This window comes from Lithobates pipiens, unplaced genomic scaffold (genome assembly GCF_037356315.1).
Source record: "Lithobates pipiens isolate NorthernLeopardFrog02 unplaced genomic scaffold, aLitPip1_a1.2 Scaffold_1, whole genome shotgun sequence".
Classification (NCBI taxonomy): domain Eukaryota; kingdom Metazoa; phylum Chordata; class Amphibia; order Anura; family Ranidae; genus Lithobates; species Lithobates pipiens.
Genome location: NW_027507685.1, coordinates 96,245,989 through 96,265,324, shown reverse-complemented (window position 1 = coordinate 96,265,324; position 19,336 = coordinate 96,245,989). Strand labels below are relative to the sequence as shown.

Below are 19,336 nucleotides of genomic sequence, written 5' to 3'. Positions count from 1 at the left end.
GGTATATTTTGCTACAAATGGGTGATTTTTGGGGGTGTTTGTACTGTCTTCACAATTTTTTTTATTTGCCTTGTTTAACTAGATACTGACCGCCGGCCGTCAAATGACGGGCAGGCGGCGCACCTATTGTGGCGGGAGGCCGTCATATGATGGCCTCCCGTTTAAACAGGGAATGCGCTCGATCGTGCGCGCTCATCCCTGTTTCTTCGGTGGCGGCATGTCACGGAGACACCGCTCGCCACCGAAGGGGGTGAACAGCCATTGGTTATGGCTGTTTACCACGTGATCGGCCGTGATGAAGTCACGGCCGATCACAGATGGTCACACCCCGACGGCGCATGCGCGCGATCGTGAGCGTGCTGCGCATGCACGTCGGTGGCGGCGTGTTCCCCGGGAACACTGCTCGTCACCGATGCTGGTAAACAGCCATTGGCCGGCTGTTTACCCACGTGATCGGCTCCTTTCACAGCCGATCACTAAAATGTAAACAAACCGCGGTAACGAGATGTTACCGGGTTGTTCTCCTCACACACCGATCGTGTGTGAGGAGGAGATTGCGGTAACATCTCGTTACCGCCTAGAGTACACCAATCGCACTGATTGCCTGCCTGCCACCCCCCCCCCCCCCCCCCCCAATAAAGAGGACCTGTCACCACCCCTCATAGTACCTGTCAATCACAGTCCATCAGAGTACCTGTCACAGTCCATCAGAGTATTTGAGTACCTGTCCCAGCCCATCAGAGTACCCGAGTACCTGTCCCAGCCCATCAGAGTACCCGAGTACCTGTCCCAGCCCATCAGAGTACCCGAGTACCTGTCCCAGCCCATCAGAGTACCCGAGTACCTGTCCCAGCCCATCAGAGTACCCGAGTACCTGTCCCAGCCCATCAGAGTACCCGAGTACCTGTCCGAGCCCATCAGAGTACCCGAGTACCTGTCCGAGCCCATCAGAGTACCCGAGTACCTGTCCCGGCCCATCAGAGTACCCGAGTACCTGTCCCGGCCCATCAGAGTACCCGAGTACCTGTCCCGGCCCATCAGAGTACCCGAGTACCTGTCCCGGCCCATCAGAGTACCCGAGTACCTGTCCCGGCCCATCAGAGTACCCGAGTACCTGTCCCGGCCCATCAGAGTACCCGAGTACCTGTCCCGGCCCATCAGAGTACCCGAGTACCTGTCCCGGCCCATCAGAGTACCCGAGTACCTGTCCCGGCCCATCAGAGTACCCGAGTACCTGTCCCGGCCCATCAGAGTACCCGAGTACCTGTCCCGGCCCATCAGAGTACCCGAGTACCTGTCCCGGCCCATCAGAGTACCCGAGTACCTGTCCCGGCCCATCAGAGTACCCGAGTACCTGTCCCGGCCCATCAGAGTACCCGAGTACCTGTCCCGGCCCATCAGAGTACCCGAGTACCTGTCCCGGCCCATCAGAGTACCCGAGTACCTGTCCCGGCCCATCAGAGTACCCGAGTACCTGTCCCGGCCCATCAGAGTACCCGAGTACCTGTCCCGGCCCATCAGAGTACCCGAGTACCTGTCCCGGCCCATCAGAGTACCCGAGTACCTGTCCCGGCCCATCAGAGTACCCGAGTACCTGTCCCGGCCCATCAGAGTACCCGAGTACCTGTCCCGGCCCATCAGAGTACCCGAGTACCTGTCCCGGCCCATCAGAGTACCCGAGTACCTGTCCCAGCCCATCAGAGTACCCGAGTACCTGTCCCGGCCCATCCGAGTACCCGAGTACCTGTCCCGGCCCATCCGAGTACCCGAGTACCTGTCCCGGCCCATCAGAGTACCTGTCCCGGCCCATCAGAGTACCTGTCCCGGCCCATCAGAGTACCTGTCCCGGCCCATCAGAGTACCTGTCCCGGCCCATCAGAGTACCTGTCCCGGCCCATCAGAGTACCCGAGTACCTGTCCCGGCCCATCAGAGTACCTGTCCCGGCCCATCAGAGTACCTGTCCCGGCCCATCAGAGTACCTGTCCCGGCCCATCAGAGTACCTGTCCCGGCCCATCAGAGTACCTGTCCCGGCCCATCAGAGTACCTGTCCCGGCCCATCAGAGTACCTGTCCCGGCCCATCAGAGTACCTGTCCCGGCCCATCAGAGTACCTGTCCCGGCCCATCAGAGTACCTGTCCCGGCCCATCAGAGTACCTGTCCCGGCCCATCAGAGTACCTGTCCCGGCCCATCAGAGTACCTGTCCCGGCCCATCAGAGTACCTGTCCCGGCCCATCAGAGTACCTGTCCCGGCCCATCAGAGTACCTGTCCCGGCCCATCAGAGTACCTGTCCCGGCCCATCAGAGTACCCGAGTACCTGTCCCGGCCCATCAGAGTACCCGAGTACCTGTCCCGGCCCATCAGAGTACCCGAGTACCTGTCCCGGCCCATCAGAGTACCCGAGTACCTGTCCCGGCCCATCAGAGTACCCGAGTACCTGTCCCGGCCCATCTGGGTACCCGAGTACCTGTCCCGGCCCATCTGGGTACCCGAGTACCTGTCCCGGCCCATCTGGGTACCCGAGTACCTGTCCCGGCCCATCTGGGTACCCGAGTACCTGTCCCGGCCCATCTGGGTACCCGAGTACCTGTCCCGGCCCATCTGGGTACCCGAGTACCTGTCACGGCCCATCTGGGTACCCGAGTACCTGTCACGGCCCATCTGGGTACCCGAGTACCTGTCACGGCCCATCTGGGTACCCGAGTACCTGTCACGGCCCATCTGGGTACCCGAGTACCTGTCACGGCCCATCTGGGTACCCGAGTACCTGTCACGGCCCATCTGGGTACCCGAGTACCTGTCACGGCCCATCTGGGTACCCGAGTACCTGTCACGGCCCATCTGGGTACCCGAGTACCTGTCACGGCCCATCTGGGTACCCGAGTACCTGTCACGGCCCATCTGGGTACCCGAGTACCTGTCACGGCCCATCTGGGTACCCGAGTACCTGTCACGGCCCATCTGGGTACCCGAGTACCTGTCACGGCCCATCTGGGTACCCGAGTACCTGTCACGGCCCATCTGGGTACCCGAGTACCTGTCACGGCCCATCAGGGTACCCGAGTACCTGTCACCAGGCCATCAGAGTACCTATTTGCAGCCCATGTCTCATAGAATATACGTTGGGGTGTTTGCTTTCCAAAATGGAGTCATTTTGTGGTTAATTTCATTGTCCTGGTGGTCCAGGACCTTCAAAAGTGATGGGTAGGAATGAAATGAGAATGTGTCATTTATGCTCCTAGAACGCCTGAATGTACTACTTCAATGTTTGGCCTCTCTATGTGGCCAGGCTGTGTAAAAGTCCTACACATGTAGTATCGCCATACTCGGGAGGAGTAGCAGAATGTATTTTGGGGTGTAATTTTTGCTATATACATGCTATGTGTTAGAAATATCTTATAAATTGACAATTTTGTGTAAAAAAAAAAATGTGTTTTAATTTTTTTCCACATATTCCAAAAACTTCTGGAAAAAAATTAACCATTCAAAAGACTCATTATGCCTCACAGATTATACGTTGAGGTCTTTGCTTTCCAAAATGGGGTAATTTTATGGGAAATTCCATTGTCCTGGTACTCCAGGGCCTTCAAAAGTGTAATGGGTGGTTGAGAAATGAGATGTCATTTTTGCTCGTAGAACGTCTGAAGGTACTACATCAATGTTGGTGCTCTGTATGTGGCCAGGCTGTGTAAAAGTCTCACACATGTGGTATCGCCGTACTCGGGAAGAGTAGCAGAATGTATTTTGGGGTGTAATTTGTATGCATATGCTGTGTGTGAGAAATAACCTGATAATATGACAATTTAGTAAAAAAAATAAAAAATAAAAAAAAAATCTTCATTTTGCAAAGAATTGTGGGAAAAAAATGACAACTTAAAAAAACTCCCCATGCTACTTACTTAATACCTTGGAATGTCTACTTTGTAAAAAGGGGTAATTTGGGGGGTATTTGTACTTTTCTGACTTGTTAGTGTCTCAAGAAATGAGGTACACCTGATGTACTGAAGGCCTGATCAGATGTGATCAATTTTCAGTGATTGGCACCATAGTTTGTAGACTCTATAACTTTCACAAAGACCAAATAATATATACTAATGTGGGTTATTTTTACCAAAGATATGTAGCAGTGGGGGCGTGGCCGGGATGGTGGACTGAGCAGACGTGCTGTCTGAGCTCTGCTGGTGGATAATCCGCTCGGCTATCCGATAATTGTGCCAACTACCTCAGAAACACGCGTATGCCTTCTAGAAGCTCGGGGGGGTCCCAGACGGGCCAAGAAGTTAAAATTCCTATCGCCCACGGAGACTTTGGAAGACCCTGTCCAGCGGCCTACCTCAGTGTGCCTCAGCAATATGGCGTCGCAGACGGACCGCGTGGAGGATGCCCCGCCTGGGATCCCGGAGGTGATGTCGGCTGTTACGGCGTGCCAGGCAGCCCTTACTAACAAAATTGAGGCCGTGCAGCTGGATGTCGGGCTGTTGCGCCAGGATATTGACAAAATCCGTTCTCGGATTTCGGCGGCGGAGCAGCGGATTGGAGATGCAGAGGACGCGGTGACCAGCCATGAGGCCTCCATACGAGTGCTCCAGACGAAGGTCAGGGCACTGGAATACCGAGCGGAGGACGCCGAGAACAGAAGCCGACGGAACAACCTCCGCATTGTCGGACTCCCGGAGGGGGTGGAAGGCAGGAATCCCACCGTCTTTACGGAGGACCTGTTGCGGTCGATTCTACCTGCCGCCCAGTTGTCCTCATACTTTACGGTGGAGAGGGCGCATCGTGTTCCACCGAGGCCTGGTCCGGAGGGCGCGCCTCCGCGCACGCTGATCCTCCGGCTGCTGAACTTCCGTGACAGAGATGAACTTCTCCGTGCAGCCAGGGTAGCAGGAGACAACGCTAAACTCATGCTGTTCCCCGACTATACCCTGGAGATGCAGCGGCAGCGAAGGTCGTTTGATGCGGTCAAGGCCGCTCTACGGGTCAAGAACATTCGCTACAGCATCCTGTTCCCAGCCAAGCTGCGAGTGGTTGATGGCGAGACTGTGCGGATCTTCACCAGCCCTAAAGATGCTAGCGCCTGGTTGGAAACACTACCCCGCGGATGAGCTGTGGATCTGTTACCGGGAGGTGCCTTCTTTTCTGTGTTGGCTGGATATGGGACTATCTGGTAAGGACGCTTTGACTCAAATTTTTTCCCCGTTCAGTACCGATAGATGCCTTGCCCTTCCTCCCTTATCAGTCTAGTAATAGGGCCTAGTAGCCACCCCTTGCAGCCTTTTTGGAGTGCTGCTCTGGCTGTTGCAACACTCCTTATGCTACTTGCCTGGAACTCTTCCCCCCCCCGGAGCCACTGTGATCCTTCTGGGTGTCTCCCTGGACTTTTTCTTGCATACCGATTTTTCTATTATTTCTATTTGTTTCTATGTTTTTATTTTTGTCCGTAACCCAGCATCTCAGGACAGGGACATTGTTGCTTTTTTTTTTTTGTTTTCACCCCACTGTTCTGTGGTTGAGACTATCGGAGCAACCCCGAGTGGTTGCGAATCCGCTGCCATTTACCCCATCTGAACTTTGTTCATATTTGTTTTTTGGGAGGTATATGCGCCCTCCACTGTTGAGAGGTGCGCGGGGAGGTGCGCCTGTTGCGACCCATGGGTTCCTTGTTTTGGGGTTTAATAATTTTTACTTGGTTGGTTTGGGAAGACATGTGCTGCTTATATATGCAAGCTGCTCATCCGATGGAGTGCAGGGACCGGGCCGCTGGTGCAAGGGAGGCCTGGGGAGGCTGGAGCGGTTGGGGCCCTGTGTGAAGGGGATTGGGTGGAGCTGGTACACCTATGTAAGGATCCTGTTTTTATGGTGGAACGGAGATCATGGCTGATTTTACGGTTCTTTCTTGGAATGTCCGTGGCCTCAACTCTGCCATAAAACGGTCCCTGGTGTTTAAATATGTGCACAGGTATACTCCCAAATTATGTATTTTTCAAGAAACACATCTTACTGGTTCCAGGATCTTGGGATTGAAGCGGGCCTGGGTAGGAGCACACTATCACGCCTCCTACTCTAGCTATGCCAGGGGGGGGTTAGTGTGCTGGTGCACAAGTCGCTGGATTTTCTGCCCATGTTGATCAAAACAGATCCGGAGGGGCGCTATGTTTTGATCCATGCGCTGATTTCCAGCATCCCCTATGTTATTGTAGGCCTGTATATGCCCCCCCCCCCCCTTGCGGACACTGCTCTGCTCTACAGTTTGATGCAGGCGGTGGTTCAGCTGGGGGTGGAGCGGGTGCTATTGGTTGGGGATTTTAATTTAGTCATGTCAAATGCCTTGGATAGGCTCCGCCCCTCCCCCCCTGTCCAGTGTCGGGTTGTCCAACTGGGCCTCTGCATTTGGTTTAACTGACCTGTGGAGGCACTTCCACCCCTCCGATGCACAATTTACCTGCTTGTCCGCCACGTATCGGACATTGTCCCGGTTGGACATGGCTTTTGCGTCCTCTGGTATGCTTCGGGAGACGGTCTCTGCTGAGATCCTCTCCCGGGGCATATCGGATCATGCTCCCTTACTGGTGTCGGTTGGGGGGGTGGGGGCGGCGGGACCGCGGTTGTGGAGACTATCGAAGTACTGGATTGCAGAGGTGGGAATCCGAGACCAGATGCCAGAGGCATTGTGTGACTTCTGGTTACACAATGAGGGTTCTGCTGACCCCTTGTGTACCTGGGATGCCTTCAAGGCCTGGATCAGGGGCGAGTATATGAAAAGGATCGGTAAACGGAAGAGGGAGTATGTGCAGTCTCTGCGGCAATTAGAGGATCGAGCGCAGGCACAGGAGAGGAGGTTTGTCGTCAGCCCAGACCCTAATAATTATACCTCATGGCAGGGTGCCCTTCGGGAGCTATCGCTGCTCAGGATTGACCTGACCAAGAAGTCCATGTTGTCCAGTGCCCAGAGGATGTTCGAATTCGGGGATAAAAATGGGAGGCTTCTGGCCTGGTTGGCCAGGGGACAATGCGCTATGACCCACATCGGGAGACTGAGGGACGCTGATGGTTCCCCCCTGACTGCCCCTGAAGCGATCAACACCAGATTTCTACAGTATTATCGGGAGCTCTACTCTTCCAGAGCTGTTTATACAGAGGGGGAATTTAGCTGGGTTCCTGGATGGGGTGGACTTCCCGTGTCTGAGCTCAGCTCAGCGGGAGGACCTAGATCGAGATAGGTAGCCATGGGGTGTATGCAGGCTGGTAAGGCCCCAGGGCCTGATGGCCTCCCAATCGAACTCTATTCAACGCACCAGGAGTTAATAGCCCCGAGGCTGGTCTCCCTTTTCTCCCAATTTGCTGACGCGGGTTCCCTCCCAGACTCTATGACTGAGGCGGTGGTGGTGCTGGTGCCCAAACCCGGTAAGGACCCTGAAGATTGTGCCGCTTATCGGCCTATTTCGCTGCTTAAGACGCTAAGTTATTAGCGAAGGTCTTGGCACGCCGGTTGATGCAGGTGCTTGAGGACCTGATTCACCGGGACCAGACGGGGTTCATGCCGGGAAAGGGCAGCGACATCAACATTCGTAGACTTTTTCTTAATTTAGATATGCCTCATGACAACATGGGCACTAGAGTCATAGCCTCTCTGGACGCAGAGAAGGCTTTTGACTCTGTGGAATGGGTCTATCTCTGGGAGGTGCTCTGTAGGTTTGGGCTGGGCCCTAGATTTTTAGGATGGCTGCGTATGTTATATGGAGGCCCGAGGGCCCAAATCCGCACTAATGACACCCTTTCCGAGTTTTTTCTCCTCCAGAGGGGCACCAGGCAGGGGTGCCCGTTGTCGCCCAGCCTTTTCGCATTAGCCCTTGAGCCACTGGCGATTCTGATTAGGGGGTCGGCTGAGGTCTAGGGGCTTCGAGTGGGCCCTCTGGAGGAGAAGATTTCGCTGTATGCGGATGATGCCCTGCTATATCTACAAGACGCAGGGGCCTCATTGCAGGCAGCTCTGAACATCTTTACTGTATTTGGCAAGTACTCGGGAATCCAAATTAACTGGACTACATCTATCCTCTTCCCGTTAGACCCCCAAGCGCGTGCGTCTCAGTCACCAAATCCATTGATTTGGGTGGAGGAGTTTAAATATCTGGGGGTGGTGATCACGAGGGAGCTTCGGGCATTCCATCGTCTCAACCTTCAGCCCCTGGTGGGGAAACGGATGGACCATTGCGCTAGATGGAGGGAGTTACCTCTATCCCTATTGGGACGGATTAACATCCTCAAGATCATGTTCCTCCCGCGGTTTCTGTATCTGTTCCGTAATTGCTCGGTGTGGCTCCCTGGTTCCTTTTTTAGAGAGCTGGAGGGACACATGAGCACTTTTCTGTGGAGTGGCAGATCCCCTAGACTAGCCAGAACTACCCTACAGCTGCCAATTCGGTGTGGGGGACTGGCTATGCCGAATCTACAAATCTACTATTGGGCGGCGATCTTAGTTTCGGTGAGATGATGGTTTGAGCAATCTGGGACCAATGCGGCGGTGGGCCTGGAGGCGACGGCTCTTGGTTCCTTATGAGAGCTCGGGAATCTGGTGTACAGGGGTCCCAGGGTGTATCGGTCACTTCCGTCCCCTACCAAGACAACCTTACGGGCATGGGCGGTGGCCAGAAAGCAATTCCTTCGGGAGGACTAATATTCGCCCTTTGTCCCGTTGTGGGGCAACCCAGGTATCCCCCACTTCCAGACGATTCCGGACCCGCAGTTGTGGGCCCGCTACGGCATTCAGACCCTTCGGGATGTTTATACCGAAGGATCCTTGCTTCCCTTTAGAAGTCTGATGGAGAGATCGGGACTTCCTGGGTCTATGCTCTTCAGATACTACCAACTGAGGCATGCGGCCAAGGCTCAGTTTCCTCGACCTATTGTGCTGTGGGCGGACCCGGTTGAGGACACCCTGGCGCAGGAATCCCTTAAAAAGACTCTTACCATGCTGTACCAGGTCCTGTTGCGCTCTGACTCTCATAGGATGAACACCCTCTGGGACAAGTGGCATGCGGACATCCCCAGTTTGGACAGGCAGGCTTGGGAGGAGTGCTTTGAGGATGGGTCCCGGTTGCTGATCTCCTCTAGAGACCGGCTGATCCAAACGAAATTCTTGCATCGAGTGTACTTTACGCCGCAGAGGCTGCACAGAATTTATCCCCATAGGTCCCCGGAGTGTCCCAGGTGTCACTTCCCTAATGGTACTTTCCTACATATGTTTTGGGAATGCCCCCGTATTGTAAGGTTCTGGCGGGACGTTTTTGACTGTATTAACATTCGGTTGCAATTAGATGTGCCTATGACACCTGAGTTTGCCCTTCTAGGGATTCAGGATGATGACCAGCGATCACGGTACAGTAAGCTGTTGCTTTCACTCCTGGCGTTTTACGCCCGGAGGGAAATCCTTCGGCACTGGATATCGTCTTCGCCCCCCACGGTGGAGTCGTGGGATGCAGCGGTTAATGCTGTCCTCCACCTATATAAACTGACCTATAGTTAGAGGGTGCCCGCAAAAGTTTGACCGAGTATGGTTACCTTGGGTGGAACAGTTTTGAAAACTTGCTGTATTGAAGGCGGGGGCGCTGCCCTCCCCCCCCCCCCCCCCCTAGCCTCCCCCCCCCCCTTCCTCCCCCCTCCCTTCCCCCCCCCCCTTCCTCCCCCCTCCCTTCCCTTCCTCCCCCCCTCCTTCCTTATTTTTCCTTTTCATTATTGTGGCATTTATGTACCCGGTTACGGGCCCCTTTTTTGGTACTCTCTGCTTCATTGGCCCTCTAGCTACGCTGTATTAATCTTTGATGACTTTTGTACTGTACAAGCCTGTTGTGATGTCTGTATATTTCTTGTTCTGTGCTGTCTTCTCAATAAAACCAACCGTGTTTAACCACCTTCAGACCGGACCATTTTGCTGGTAAATGACCAGAGGTCTTTTTACAATTTGGCACTGCGCTGCTTTAACTGGTAATTGCGCGGTCATGCAATGTTGTACCCAAACAAAATTTGCGTCCTTTTCTTCCCACAAATAGAGCTTTCTTTTGATGGTATTTGATTGCCTCTGCGATTTTTATTTTTTGCGATATAAACGTAAAAAGACCGCAAATTTTGAAAAAAAATGATATTTTCTACTTTTTGTTATTAGAAAAATCCAATAAACTCAATTTTAGTCATACATTTAGGCCAAAATGTATTCAGCCACATGTCTTTGGTAAAAAAAAAGTCAATAATTGTATATTTATTGGTTTGCGCAAAAGTTGTCACATCTACAAACTAAGGTACGTTTTCTGGAATTTACGCAGCTTTTAGTTTACGACTGCCTATCTCATTTCTTGAGGTGCTAAAATGGCAGGGCAGTACAAAACCCCCCCAAATGACCCCATTTTGGAAAGTAGACACCCTAAGGAAATTGATAAGTGGCATGTTGAGCCCATTGAATATTTTATTTTTTTGCCTCAAGCGATTGAATAATGACAAAAAAAAATTTTTTATTTTTTTTTACACAAAGTTGTCACTAAATGATATATTGCTCACACATGCTATGGGCATATGTGAAATGACACCCCAAAATAAATTCTGCTGCTTCTCCTGAGTACGGGGATACCACATATGTGGGACTTTTTGGGAGCCTAGCCGCGTACGGGGCCCCGAAAACCAAGCACCGCCTTCAGGCTTTCTAAGGGCGTAAATTTTTGATTTCACTTCTCACTACCTATTACAGTTTTGAAGGCCATAAAATGCCAAGATGGCACAAAACCCCCACAAATGACCCCATTTTAGAAAGTAGACACCCCAAGCTATTTGCTGAGAGGCATTTTGAGTCCATGGAATATTTTATATTTTGCCACAAGTTGCGGGAAAATTACAAACTTTTTTTTTTTTTTTTCACAAAGTTGTCACTAAATGATATATTGCTCACGCATGCCATGGGCATATGTGAAATGACACCCCAAAATAAATTCTGCTGATTACGGGGATACCACATATGTGGGACTTTTTGGGAGCCTAGCCGCGTACGGGGCCCCGAAAACCAAGCACCGCCTTCAGGCTTTCTAAGGGCGTTACAGTTTTGAAGGCCATAAAATGCCAAGATGGCACAAACCCCCCCAAATGACCCCATTTTGGAAAGTAGACACCCCTAAATTTAGGGGTACACTAGTGAGACTAGGTAATAAATGGCGGGTGCCCTGAAACTATAAAAAAAATAACTAACCAACCAGCGTCACCTGTAACAGTTATATGGTGATCACTGGTGAAAGGGTTAACTAGGGGGCAATCAGGGGGCTTTATGCGGTAGTATATGGGGGTCCCTGGCGCTATAAAAAGCTGCGGCGAACCTAAATACCTACCTGCCTAACAAGCATCACCTGTGACACTAATACAGTGATCAGAAAAATGATCGCTTATTAGGCTGGGTTCACACTGGAGCGATGCGGGAACGCCACGAATCCGCGGCGGGTTCCCGCATCACATGCCTCCCGGCGGCAGTTCACACTGCCCTATGCGGACTGCTGGGAGTGTCAGTGAAATGTTAATGACACCCCCAGATCAGTTCGCATATCGCAGTGCGATCTGCAAACTCGGATCGCATGGTGTGAACACCCATGCGATCCGATTCTGCTGCGGACCAAAAAAGGGTCCCGTGCGAGTTTGCGGCGGGTGCGACACGAATTCAGCCATACTATCTGTATGGCTGAACTCGAATCGCACAGAGATCGGATGTGATTTGCACTGCAGTGCGGTGCGAATCACATTCGTTCTCATAAACTGCTGCAATGTGAACCCAGCCTTAGTGACACTGGCGACGGGGGGTGATCACGGGGTTAAACCTTTATTGGGGGGCACATTAGAACTAAAGGGGGCTAACCCTAACAGTTACTACAGTCACAAATGACACCAATGCAAAAAAAAAAAAAAGCAATTGGTGTCACTGTGACTGGGGGGGCAGGGGTAATTGGGGGGTGATCGGGGGTAAAGGGGGGGTGTGAGTGTGCCTGGCATGTTCTACTGTATGTGGGGTGTGTTGGTGCAACTCACCGAACCTCTCTCCTCGGTGCCGGAACGAAAACTACCGACACGGAGGAGAGAATACATCACTTCCTCTCCTGTGTTTACATTACAGGAGAGGAAGTGATGTCACCGGACATTTTCATTCGCCGGGAGCGATCGAGAGGGGGTGGCCATGAATGAATGGCCGTCCCCTCGTCCGGAATCGCTCCCGAACGAATACCGACCGCCGCAGGCACCGGGCGGGGGCCCGATCGGGCCCCCGACCGGCGGGCAGGCAAGGACGTACATGTAAGCCCTTATGCCTGCCCGTGCCATTCTGCCGACGTACATCGGCGTGCGGCGGTCGGCAAGTGGTTAAAAAAAAAAATAAAAAAAAATATGTAGTAGTATAAATTTTGGACAAAATTTATGAAGAAAAATTACTAATTAGCAAAAATTTATGACAGAAACAAAGAAAGAGGCATTTTTTTCACAAAATTTACGTTTTATTTTATTTATAGCACAAAAAATAAAAAACCCACTAGTGAATAAATACCACTAAAAGAAAGCTCTATTTGTGTGGAAAAAAGGACGCAAGTTTCATATGGATACAGTGTTGGATGAGTAATTGTCATTCAAACTGTGAGAGCGCTGAAAGCTGAAAATTGGTCTGGTCAGGAAGGGGGTGTAAGTGCACTGTACTGGGGTGGTTAATAAGGCAAACAGTTGTTTGTTTTTAAATGTAAAAATACCACCAACATAAAGCGATTATTGGTTAACCACTTAAAACGCACACAAACACACACACAAACACCATCCCATTATGGATATTTTCAACCAGCGATTCTCTTTCATGCAGAAGTTATCTGAGTGGCCAATTAGCCTCTTGATCACTTCTGCAGGTCTCAGGGAACCCCTGCTAAAAGTATTCCATTGGTGGTCTTTGGGGAAATCGACTCTTCCGTTGGCGGTGGTACACTAAGAAAAATGCTCCCTTTACAGACATGGCTCTGCCACGTGGTGTTGAAGCTAAGTAGGTACCATCACATGATAGGTCAGTTGGTCACTGCTCAAGGAACCCTGGTTGAGAGTGGCTGGTCTGGACTAATGATCAGTAGCTAGCGGGACCGGCTCTCAATCAGGTGACCACCAATCACATGATGCAAAGCCTTCACAACCTTTTAAGGAGATTGGGCTAAATGCCTTCAATGTCGGAAATGTCTAGTTCCGTGTTGTGCTGGTTAGTTTTTATGTACCTGATATTAATTTATTTTTTTTACCTTGTAGTCTGATGCGCTGCAGAAGCTCCGTGCCGACTCTGAAGTTCTCCGCGCTCGCTATGCACAGTACTTTGACCTGACTCTGGTCAATAACGACGTGGAACAGACTGTGAATGATCTCCTAGAAGCTTTTGACGCTGCATGTGCCTCTCCTCAGTGGGTCCCGGTGTCTTGGGTATATTGACCTCCCTCATTCTTTATTACCATTCCCAACCACATCCACTCCATTTCCAGCTCCGCATACAAACCATCTTACCTTTTTAATTGGCAGTTACAGACAGTACCAGGCCTGTGCTAATGAGTAGTTCAGTGTTTTTTACAGTTCTGGTCATCGGAAATTGTTTTTTTTGCGACATACCCTGGAGACTGTGGTATCCTCTATTTGAAATGTCAGAACCTGGTGTATTGCCCCCTTTAAATTGAACAAGTATGGGACTGGCGTTCTTCCCTGGTGTGGTTCAGCCACTTCTCCCAGATGTGTGTAGCATTTAGTAACTATGGCACGCCAAGGTGGTGACAAGGCGGGGCTTATAGAGTGGGGCTTTTTGTCACATGAACAGACAGTAGCACTATACTGTAAGGCAGGGATATGCAATTAGCGGACCTCCAGCAGAACTACAAGTCCCATGAGGCATAGCACGACTCTGACAGCAACAAGCGTGATGCCCAGAGGCATGATGGGAGTTGTAGGTCCACTAATTGCATATCCCTGATGTAAGGAATTGAGTGTCGCTCTGATGTGATGGCTAGGCACTGCACTATATAAATTGAGCTATGCAGTGGACGTTTTTAGAGACCCTGTCACCAACATATTGCAGTTTTTGTTTTTTTTCCTTGCATTGTCTCTCTGAACTTACTAGTAAAGTTGACTACTCCAGGAGAGTAAATCTCTAGCACAGCCTCCCTACCTTCCATGTTAGACATTCCTCTTCTGGGAATGTCTAATTGCTGTCAGTGCTGTTCCATCTCCTCTGCCTATCACCTCCTTACATCGCCCTTTATGTAAATGCCAGGCGCGAAGCTAAGTGGAATACTATGAGCAAAGGTGGGGGCGTTTGGTGCCTTAGCTGTTGTGTAACTACACCTCCCATGAGGCATTGCAAGACTGCTGTATAGCAGGGGTAGACAACCTCAGCCCTTCAGCTATGGTAAAAGTAAGTCCCATTAGGCCCATGGCTGTCAGTCTTGTAATGCATCATGCGATTTGTAGTGAAACAGCTGACGCATGAATGTTGTCTACCCACTTGAGTGTAAGCTGCCCAGGAGCAGTCTCTTGGATGTCTACACAAAGGAGGCTTTTACAGGTACATACCATTCCTAAAATGCATTAAATACACCTACAATCTTATGAAAAGATTACTGTTGGTGAGAGGGTCTCTTTAGCTTCATTCTATAGAAATTCCAGGTCCCTTATGAGACTGGGGGGGTCTGATTAGCTAACGCAGGGATTCACTGCTATGTATAGCTTGGCAGTGAACCCATCTAGCTAACCCTGGTTTAACGGTATGTGCTGAACATTCAGGGCGTTAGATGCATCTAATTGTATGCTGAACCCCCAATTCTGGTATACTGCAGGGTGGAGCGGACAAGTATATAATTTTAAAAGTTATAAGTATTAAATCCAATCCCATGAAGGAGGCAGCTGCTGGTATCTGTCCCATCGTTCAGGGACATCCTTTATGAACAGAATACGTTTTAGAAAAAGATTTTTAAACAAATTTAGGTGGAGATTATAGCTGGCGGTTAAAGGAGAACCTTGGTCAGAGTAAAAAAATAAATGCAATTTAAGCTGCTATTTTAATTTTCCCTTGTCCATTATCAGCATGCACTCCAAGTTCCAACCATTTCAGATCAGCTAAGAGCTTAACTTCCTCCAATTAGAATTGCAATGAGGTTAGGGGGCTAAGGGTCATCATACATTGAACGTTTTCCTTTTATATCTACCTATTCCAGTGGTTCTCCTCTCCTCAGGACCCACTAAACAGGCCAGGTTTGCAAGATAAACACATGACCGCTGCTCTTTGAGTGCAGTATTCTAGTCTGCATCCCCCCCAAAGTGAATTCTGGGCTGTTAGTGGGTGCTGAGGACAGGAGTTGAGAAATGCTGACCTAGTCAGTGTTAGGACATGACTGACCAGATACACACTGAAAGAATTGTTTTGGTAAATCTAAAAGGAGATTGTACTGTCAGTGTATTGTATCGTGTATGGCCAGCTAAGGTTACATGGGCATTTTTTTTGTTTGTTTTGCTGAGAGATTGAATGCCTCGCTGGCACTTCTCAATAAGCTAGAGCAGGGATATGCAATTAGCAGACCTCCAGCTGTTGCAGAACTACAAATCCCATGATGCATAGCAAGACTGACAGCCACAAGCATGACAGAGGCATGATGGGACTTGTAGTTTTGCAACAGCTGGAAGTCCACTTATTGCATATCCCTGAGCTAGAGCTACACAGGAAACTTTTGGTAATAGTCATGCTACTAAAATCTCTAGCAATTTTTTTTTTTTTTTTTTTTTTTTTTTTTTTTTTTAAAGCTACATGTACACCATGCACTTAGTGGCCACTTGCACAGGATTGGTGCATTTTGCTACCATGTGACTTGGGTAGATTACTCCTTTGTAAGCCCACTAAACTACAAGGGTTGTACTGAAAGTAATGCCAGTGGGTATAACGTAATGAGAATAATTATTAAATGTATAACTTGGTTAAAAATTTACTTAGGTTGATCACATTTCACATGTTCGTACAGTGATTCTTCTCCTCATTGCAGATAATGGATTCCAAGCAGAAGCAATGTGTGGTCATTGAGTTCTTAGGCTACATTCACACTAGGGCTGCAACTAACTATTATTTTCATAATCGATTAGTTGGCCGATTTGTATCGGTTAATAACCTTTAAAAAAAAAAAAGCGTGGTGCATAATTTAGTTTAAAAAAAAAAATGCAATTTATTCTTAAATATCTCTATGCAGTGGTAAATATAAATAACCAACTATATGGTTAGAGAGCAAAATCTCTCTAAGCAAATCCCCTTTTCACCACAAGTGCAGTTGCTGTAGACCCGAGGCGTACATGTAAAAGGAAAATAATAAAAAAAAACAGCATTTTTGCATGTACATGATTGGATTATAAAGTCAGCAGAGCTTCCCCCCTCAGATATACAGCAAGTGCACTTATAGTGCAGAGTGAATTTTCCTTTAGTAAATCATCCCCAATGACAGCACATTGCTTCTGCTTGAAATCCATTATTTACCTGCCATGACAGAGACGTTACTCTACCAACATATGACATTTGGATGACCTAACTCTTCTCTGTCATTGCAGGTGAATAATTGATTCCAAGCAGAAGCAATGTGCGGTCATTGATTTCTTGATAGAGGAGTGCAGGCTGTCCAACATCCACAGAAGGCTACAAAAGGTTTATGGAAATGACACCAGTGATGAGCAAAGTCTTGTCATTGACATTCACAAAAAGGCTTGACACGAGTCACCAATGACAAGATATTACTCTCATCAGTGGTTTCATCTCCATAAACAAACATTCTGTAGATGTTGGACAGTCTGCACCCCTTCTTCATCAATAACTCTATGACTGCACATTACAGGTAAATAATGGATTCCAAGCAGAAGCAATGTGCAGTCATTGAGTACTGGATGAAGGAGAGGTGCAGGCTGATTAACATCCACAGCAGGCTACAAAAGGTTTCTGGAAATCACACCACTGACGAGAGCAAAGTCTTGTCATTGGTGACTCGTGTCAAGCCTTTTGTGAATGACAAAACTTTGCTCTCGTCAGTGGTGCAATTTCCATAAACCTTTTGTAGCCTGCTGTGTATGTTCAGCCTGCGCCCCTCCTTCATCAAGAACTCAGTGACGGCACATTGCTTCTGCTTGGAATACATTATTTACCTGCAATGACAGAGAAGCGTTATTCTACCACCATGTGACATTTGAATAACCTATGCAACTCTTCCTCTATAGGAACTCATCTTCACTGCAGATAATGGATTCCAAGCAGAAGCAATGTGTAGTTATTGAGTTCTTAGAGAGGTGCAGGCTGGCTGTCCAACATCCACAGCAAGCTACACCAATAACACATTGCACCCTTCCTTTATGAAAAACTCAATGACAGTATGTGGCTGGAGAGGACAAGAGCAGTCTGTCTGACATCCACAGAATGTTTTCTGTAGCCTTCTGTGGATGTTGGACAACCTGCACCCTTTGCTTTATTAAAAACTCAATGACTGCACAATGCTTCTGCTTGGAATCCATTGTTTACCTGCAATAAAAAAAAAAAAAGTTACTCTACCAGCATGTAAAATTTGGATGACCAATGTATAATAAATTGATGCAAATTTGCAACAATTTTGCACAAAATCGTCTTTAATTTCTCACTCTGCACCACTCAGTTAATCCAGCCCATTGAGCTTTTTAGTAGAATGACTGAGCTACTCACCATCTCCTGTGTAGCTCTATCCTAAAAGAACCTTCTGGGGACTCAGGCAGATGGGCTTCATTGAATTTTTGCCTCCAAGCAGCTAATATAAAACGTGGGGAGACGAGGAACTAGTGTTTCCCATATAATCAATTACTTGTTTGTTTTTGCCTGGAGTTCTCCTTAAATTTCAACTGTATTATGTAAAGAGTGAACCATCGCCAGCAGTTTTGTAACCCCCCTCCCCCCCAATATACTCTGACCTTAAAGTGTGCCGCTGTTTTGAATTTTAAACTGCATTAGCATCTTAAGTTTTCAAATATTTGTTCTGTTATTGCTGAACATTGTTGCAGGGAAATATTCTTCTAAACTGGATGGATGATATAATTGTATCAATGTGAAAATAAAGTATATTGGGAAAATAAGGTGTGTTGCTTTAGACTTTGCTCTCTCTCTATATTATATATATATTTTTTTTAAATAGAACACACACACACACACACACACACACACACAGCTTAGGCTCCATTCACATTAGTGTATCTCCAAAGTTGCACGATTTCCAGTGCAACTTTGGCATAGAGAATGTAAAGTTGAATCAAAATGTAGTGCAGGCACGTTTTCCAAATTTTAACAGGTGCCATTGAAAAGGAATTGGCTGTGACTTTGCTGTCCAAAGTCACACAAGTCTGCATGGAGCTTGAAGGGAAAAGCTTTTTTTTTTTTTTTTTTTGCTGTCTGTGCCTCCCTATTAGGACAAATAGAGAAGGTAAATCTCCCCGTTTACTGTTAACAGCAAAGCCCAAAATTTTGGATGAACATCAGAACAGGCATAGAGGGGAAATCTTCCAACAGGGACACTATCTCTGGTGTCACACTGGGATTCTATTACTATGAAGAACATTCACTTCCTGTTTGGCTATGTGACAGGAAGTGAAATCCCCCTCCAATAGGAACACAGATGGCAAAACAAACTGATAGGGGTTACTCTAACCTCCCTCACACTCTGCAAAAAAAAAAAAAAACCTTTACCTACATTTTAAATAACCTGACAATAACGGTTTCTTGTGGATTGGTAAAATACATTTCCATTCTTCAGGCCCCTTTCACACTGGGGTGGTGCGGGTGCCAGCGGTAAAGCGGCACTATTTTAGTGCCACATTACTGTTGGTATTCAGCCGCTAGAGGGGGTGATTTTAACCCCCACGCTAGCACCCGAGAAAGGGTTAAAACCACCAAAAAGGGCTGATGCAGTGGCACTTTGCCGGCGGTATAGCCACATTGCCCCATTCCTTTCAATGGGAAGGATCAGTATATACACTGCTCCAAGAGGTGCTGCTAGCAGGACTTTATTTTTTTTTTTTAACCATCCTGCCAGCGCACCACTCCAGTGTGAAAGCCCTCAGGGCTTTTACACTAGTGTGTGAGGAGCGACTCTCAGGGCCCTTTGCAGGTACAATTTTTAGCGCCTGAAAAGCACCCCAGAGTGAAGGGGGTCTAAATGCACCAGCCAAATAAAAAAAAAAATCAGAGTATACCGGCATGAGATTTGACCACCTACATCATTTTGACTGCATTTATATTAGAAGGTTATAGAAGGCAGTGATCTCCACTTG

The 19,336-nt window shown here is 48.7% G+C and overlaps 1 protein-coding gene across 1 annotated transcript in view; it reads left to right on the top strand.

Moving 5' to 3' along the window:
• The window catches only part of MPP1 (MAGUK p55 scaffold protein 1), a gene marked incomplete at its 5' end in the record, with an annotated part of 18,712 nt that extends 571 nt beyond the window's left edge, over positions 1-18,141 (top strand). Inside the window, 1 exon segment of the mRNA XM_077465199.1 lies at positions 13,292-18,141. Within this exon segment, the coding sequence (XP_077321325.1) occupies positions 13,292-13,468 (177 nt within the window).
• Between the last annotated feature and the right edge of the window lie 1,195 nt (positions 18,142-19,336).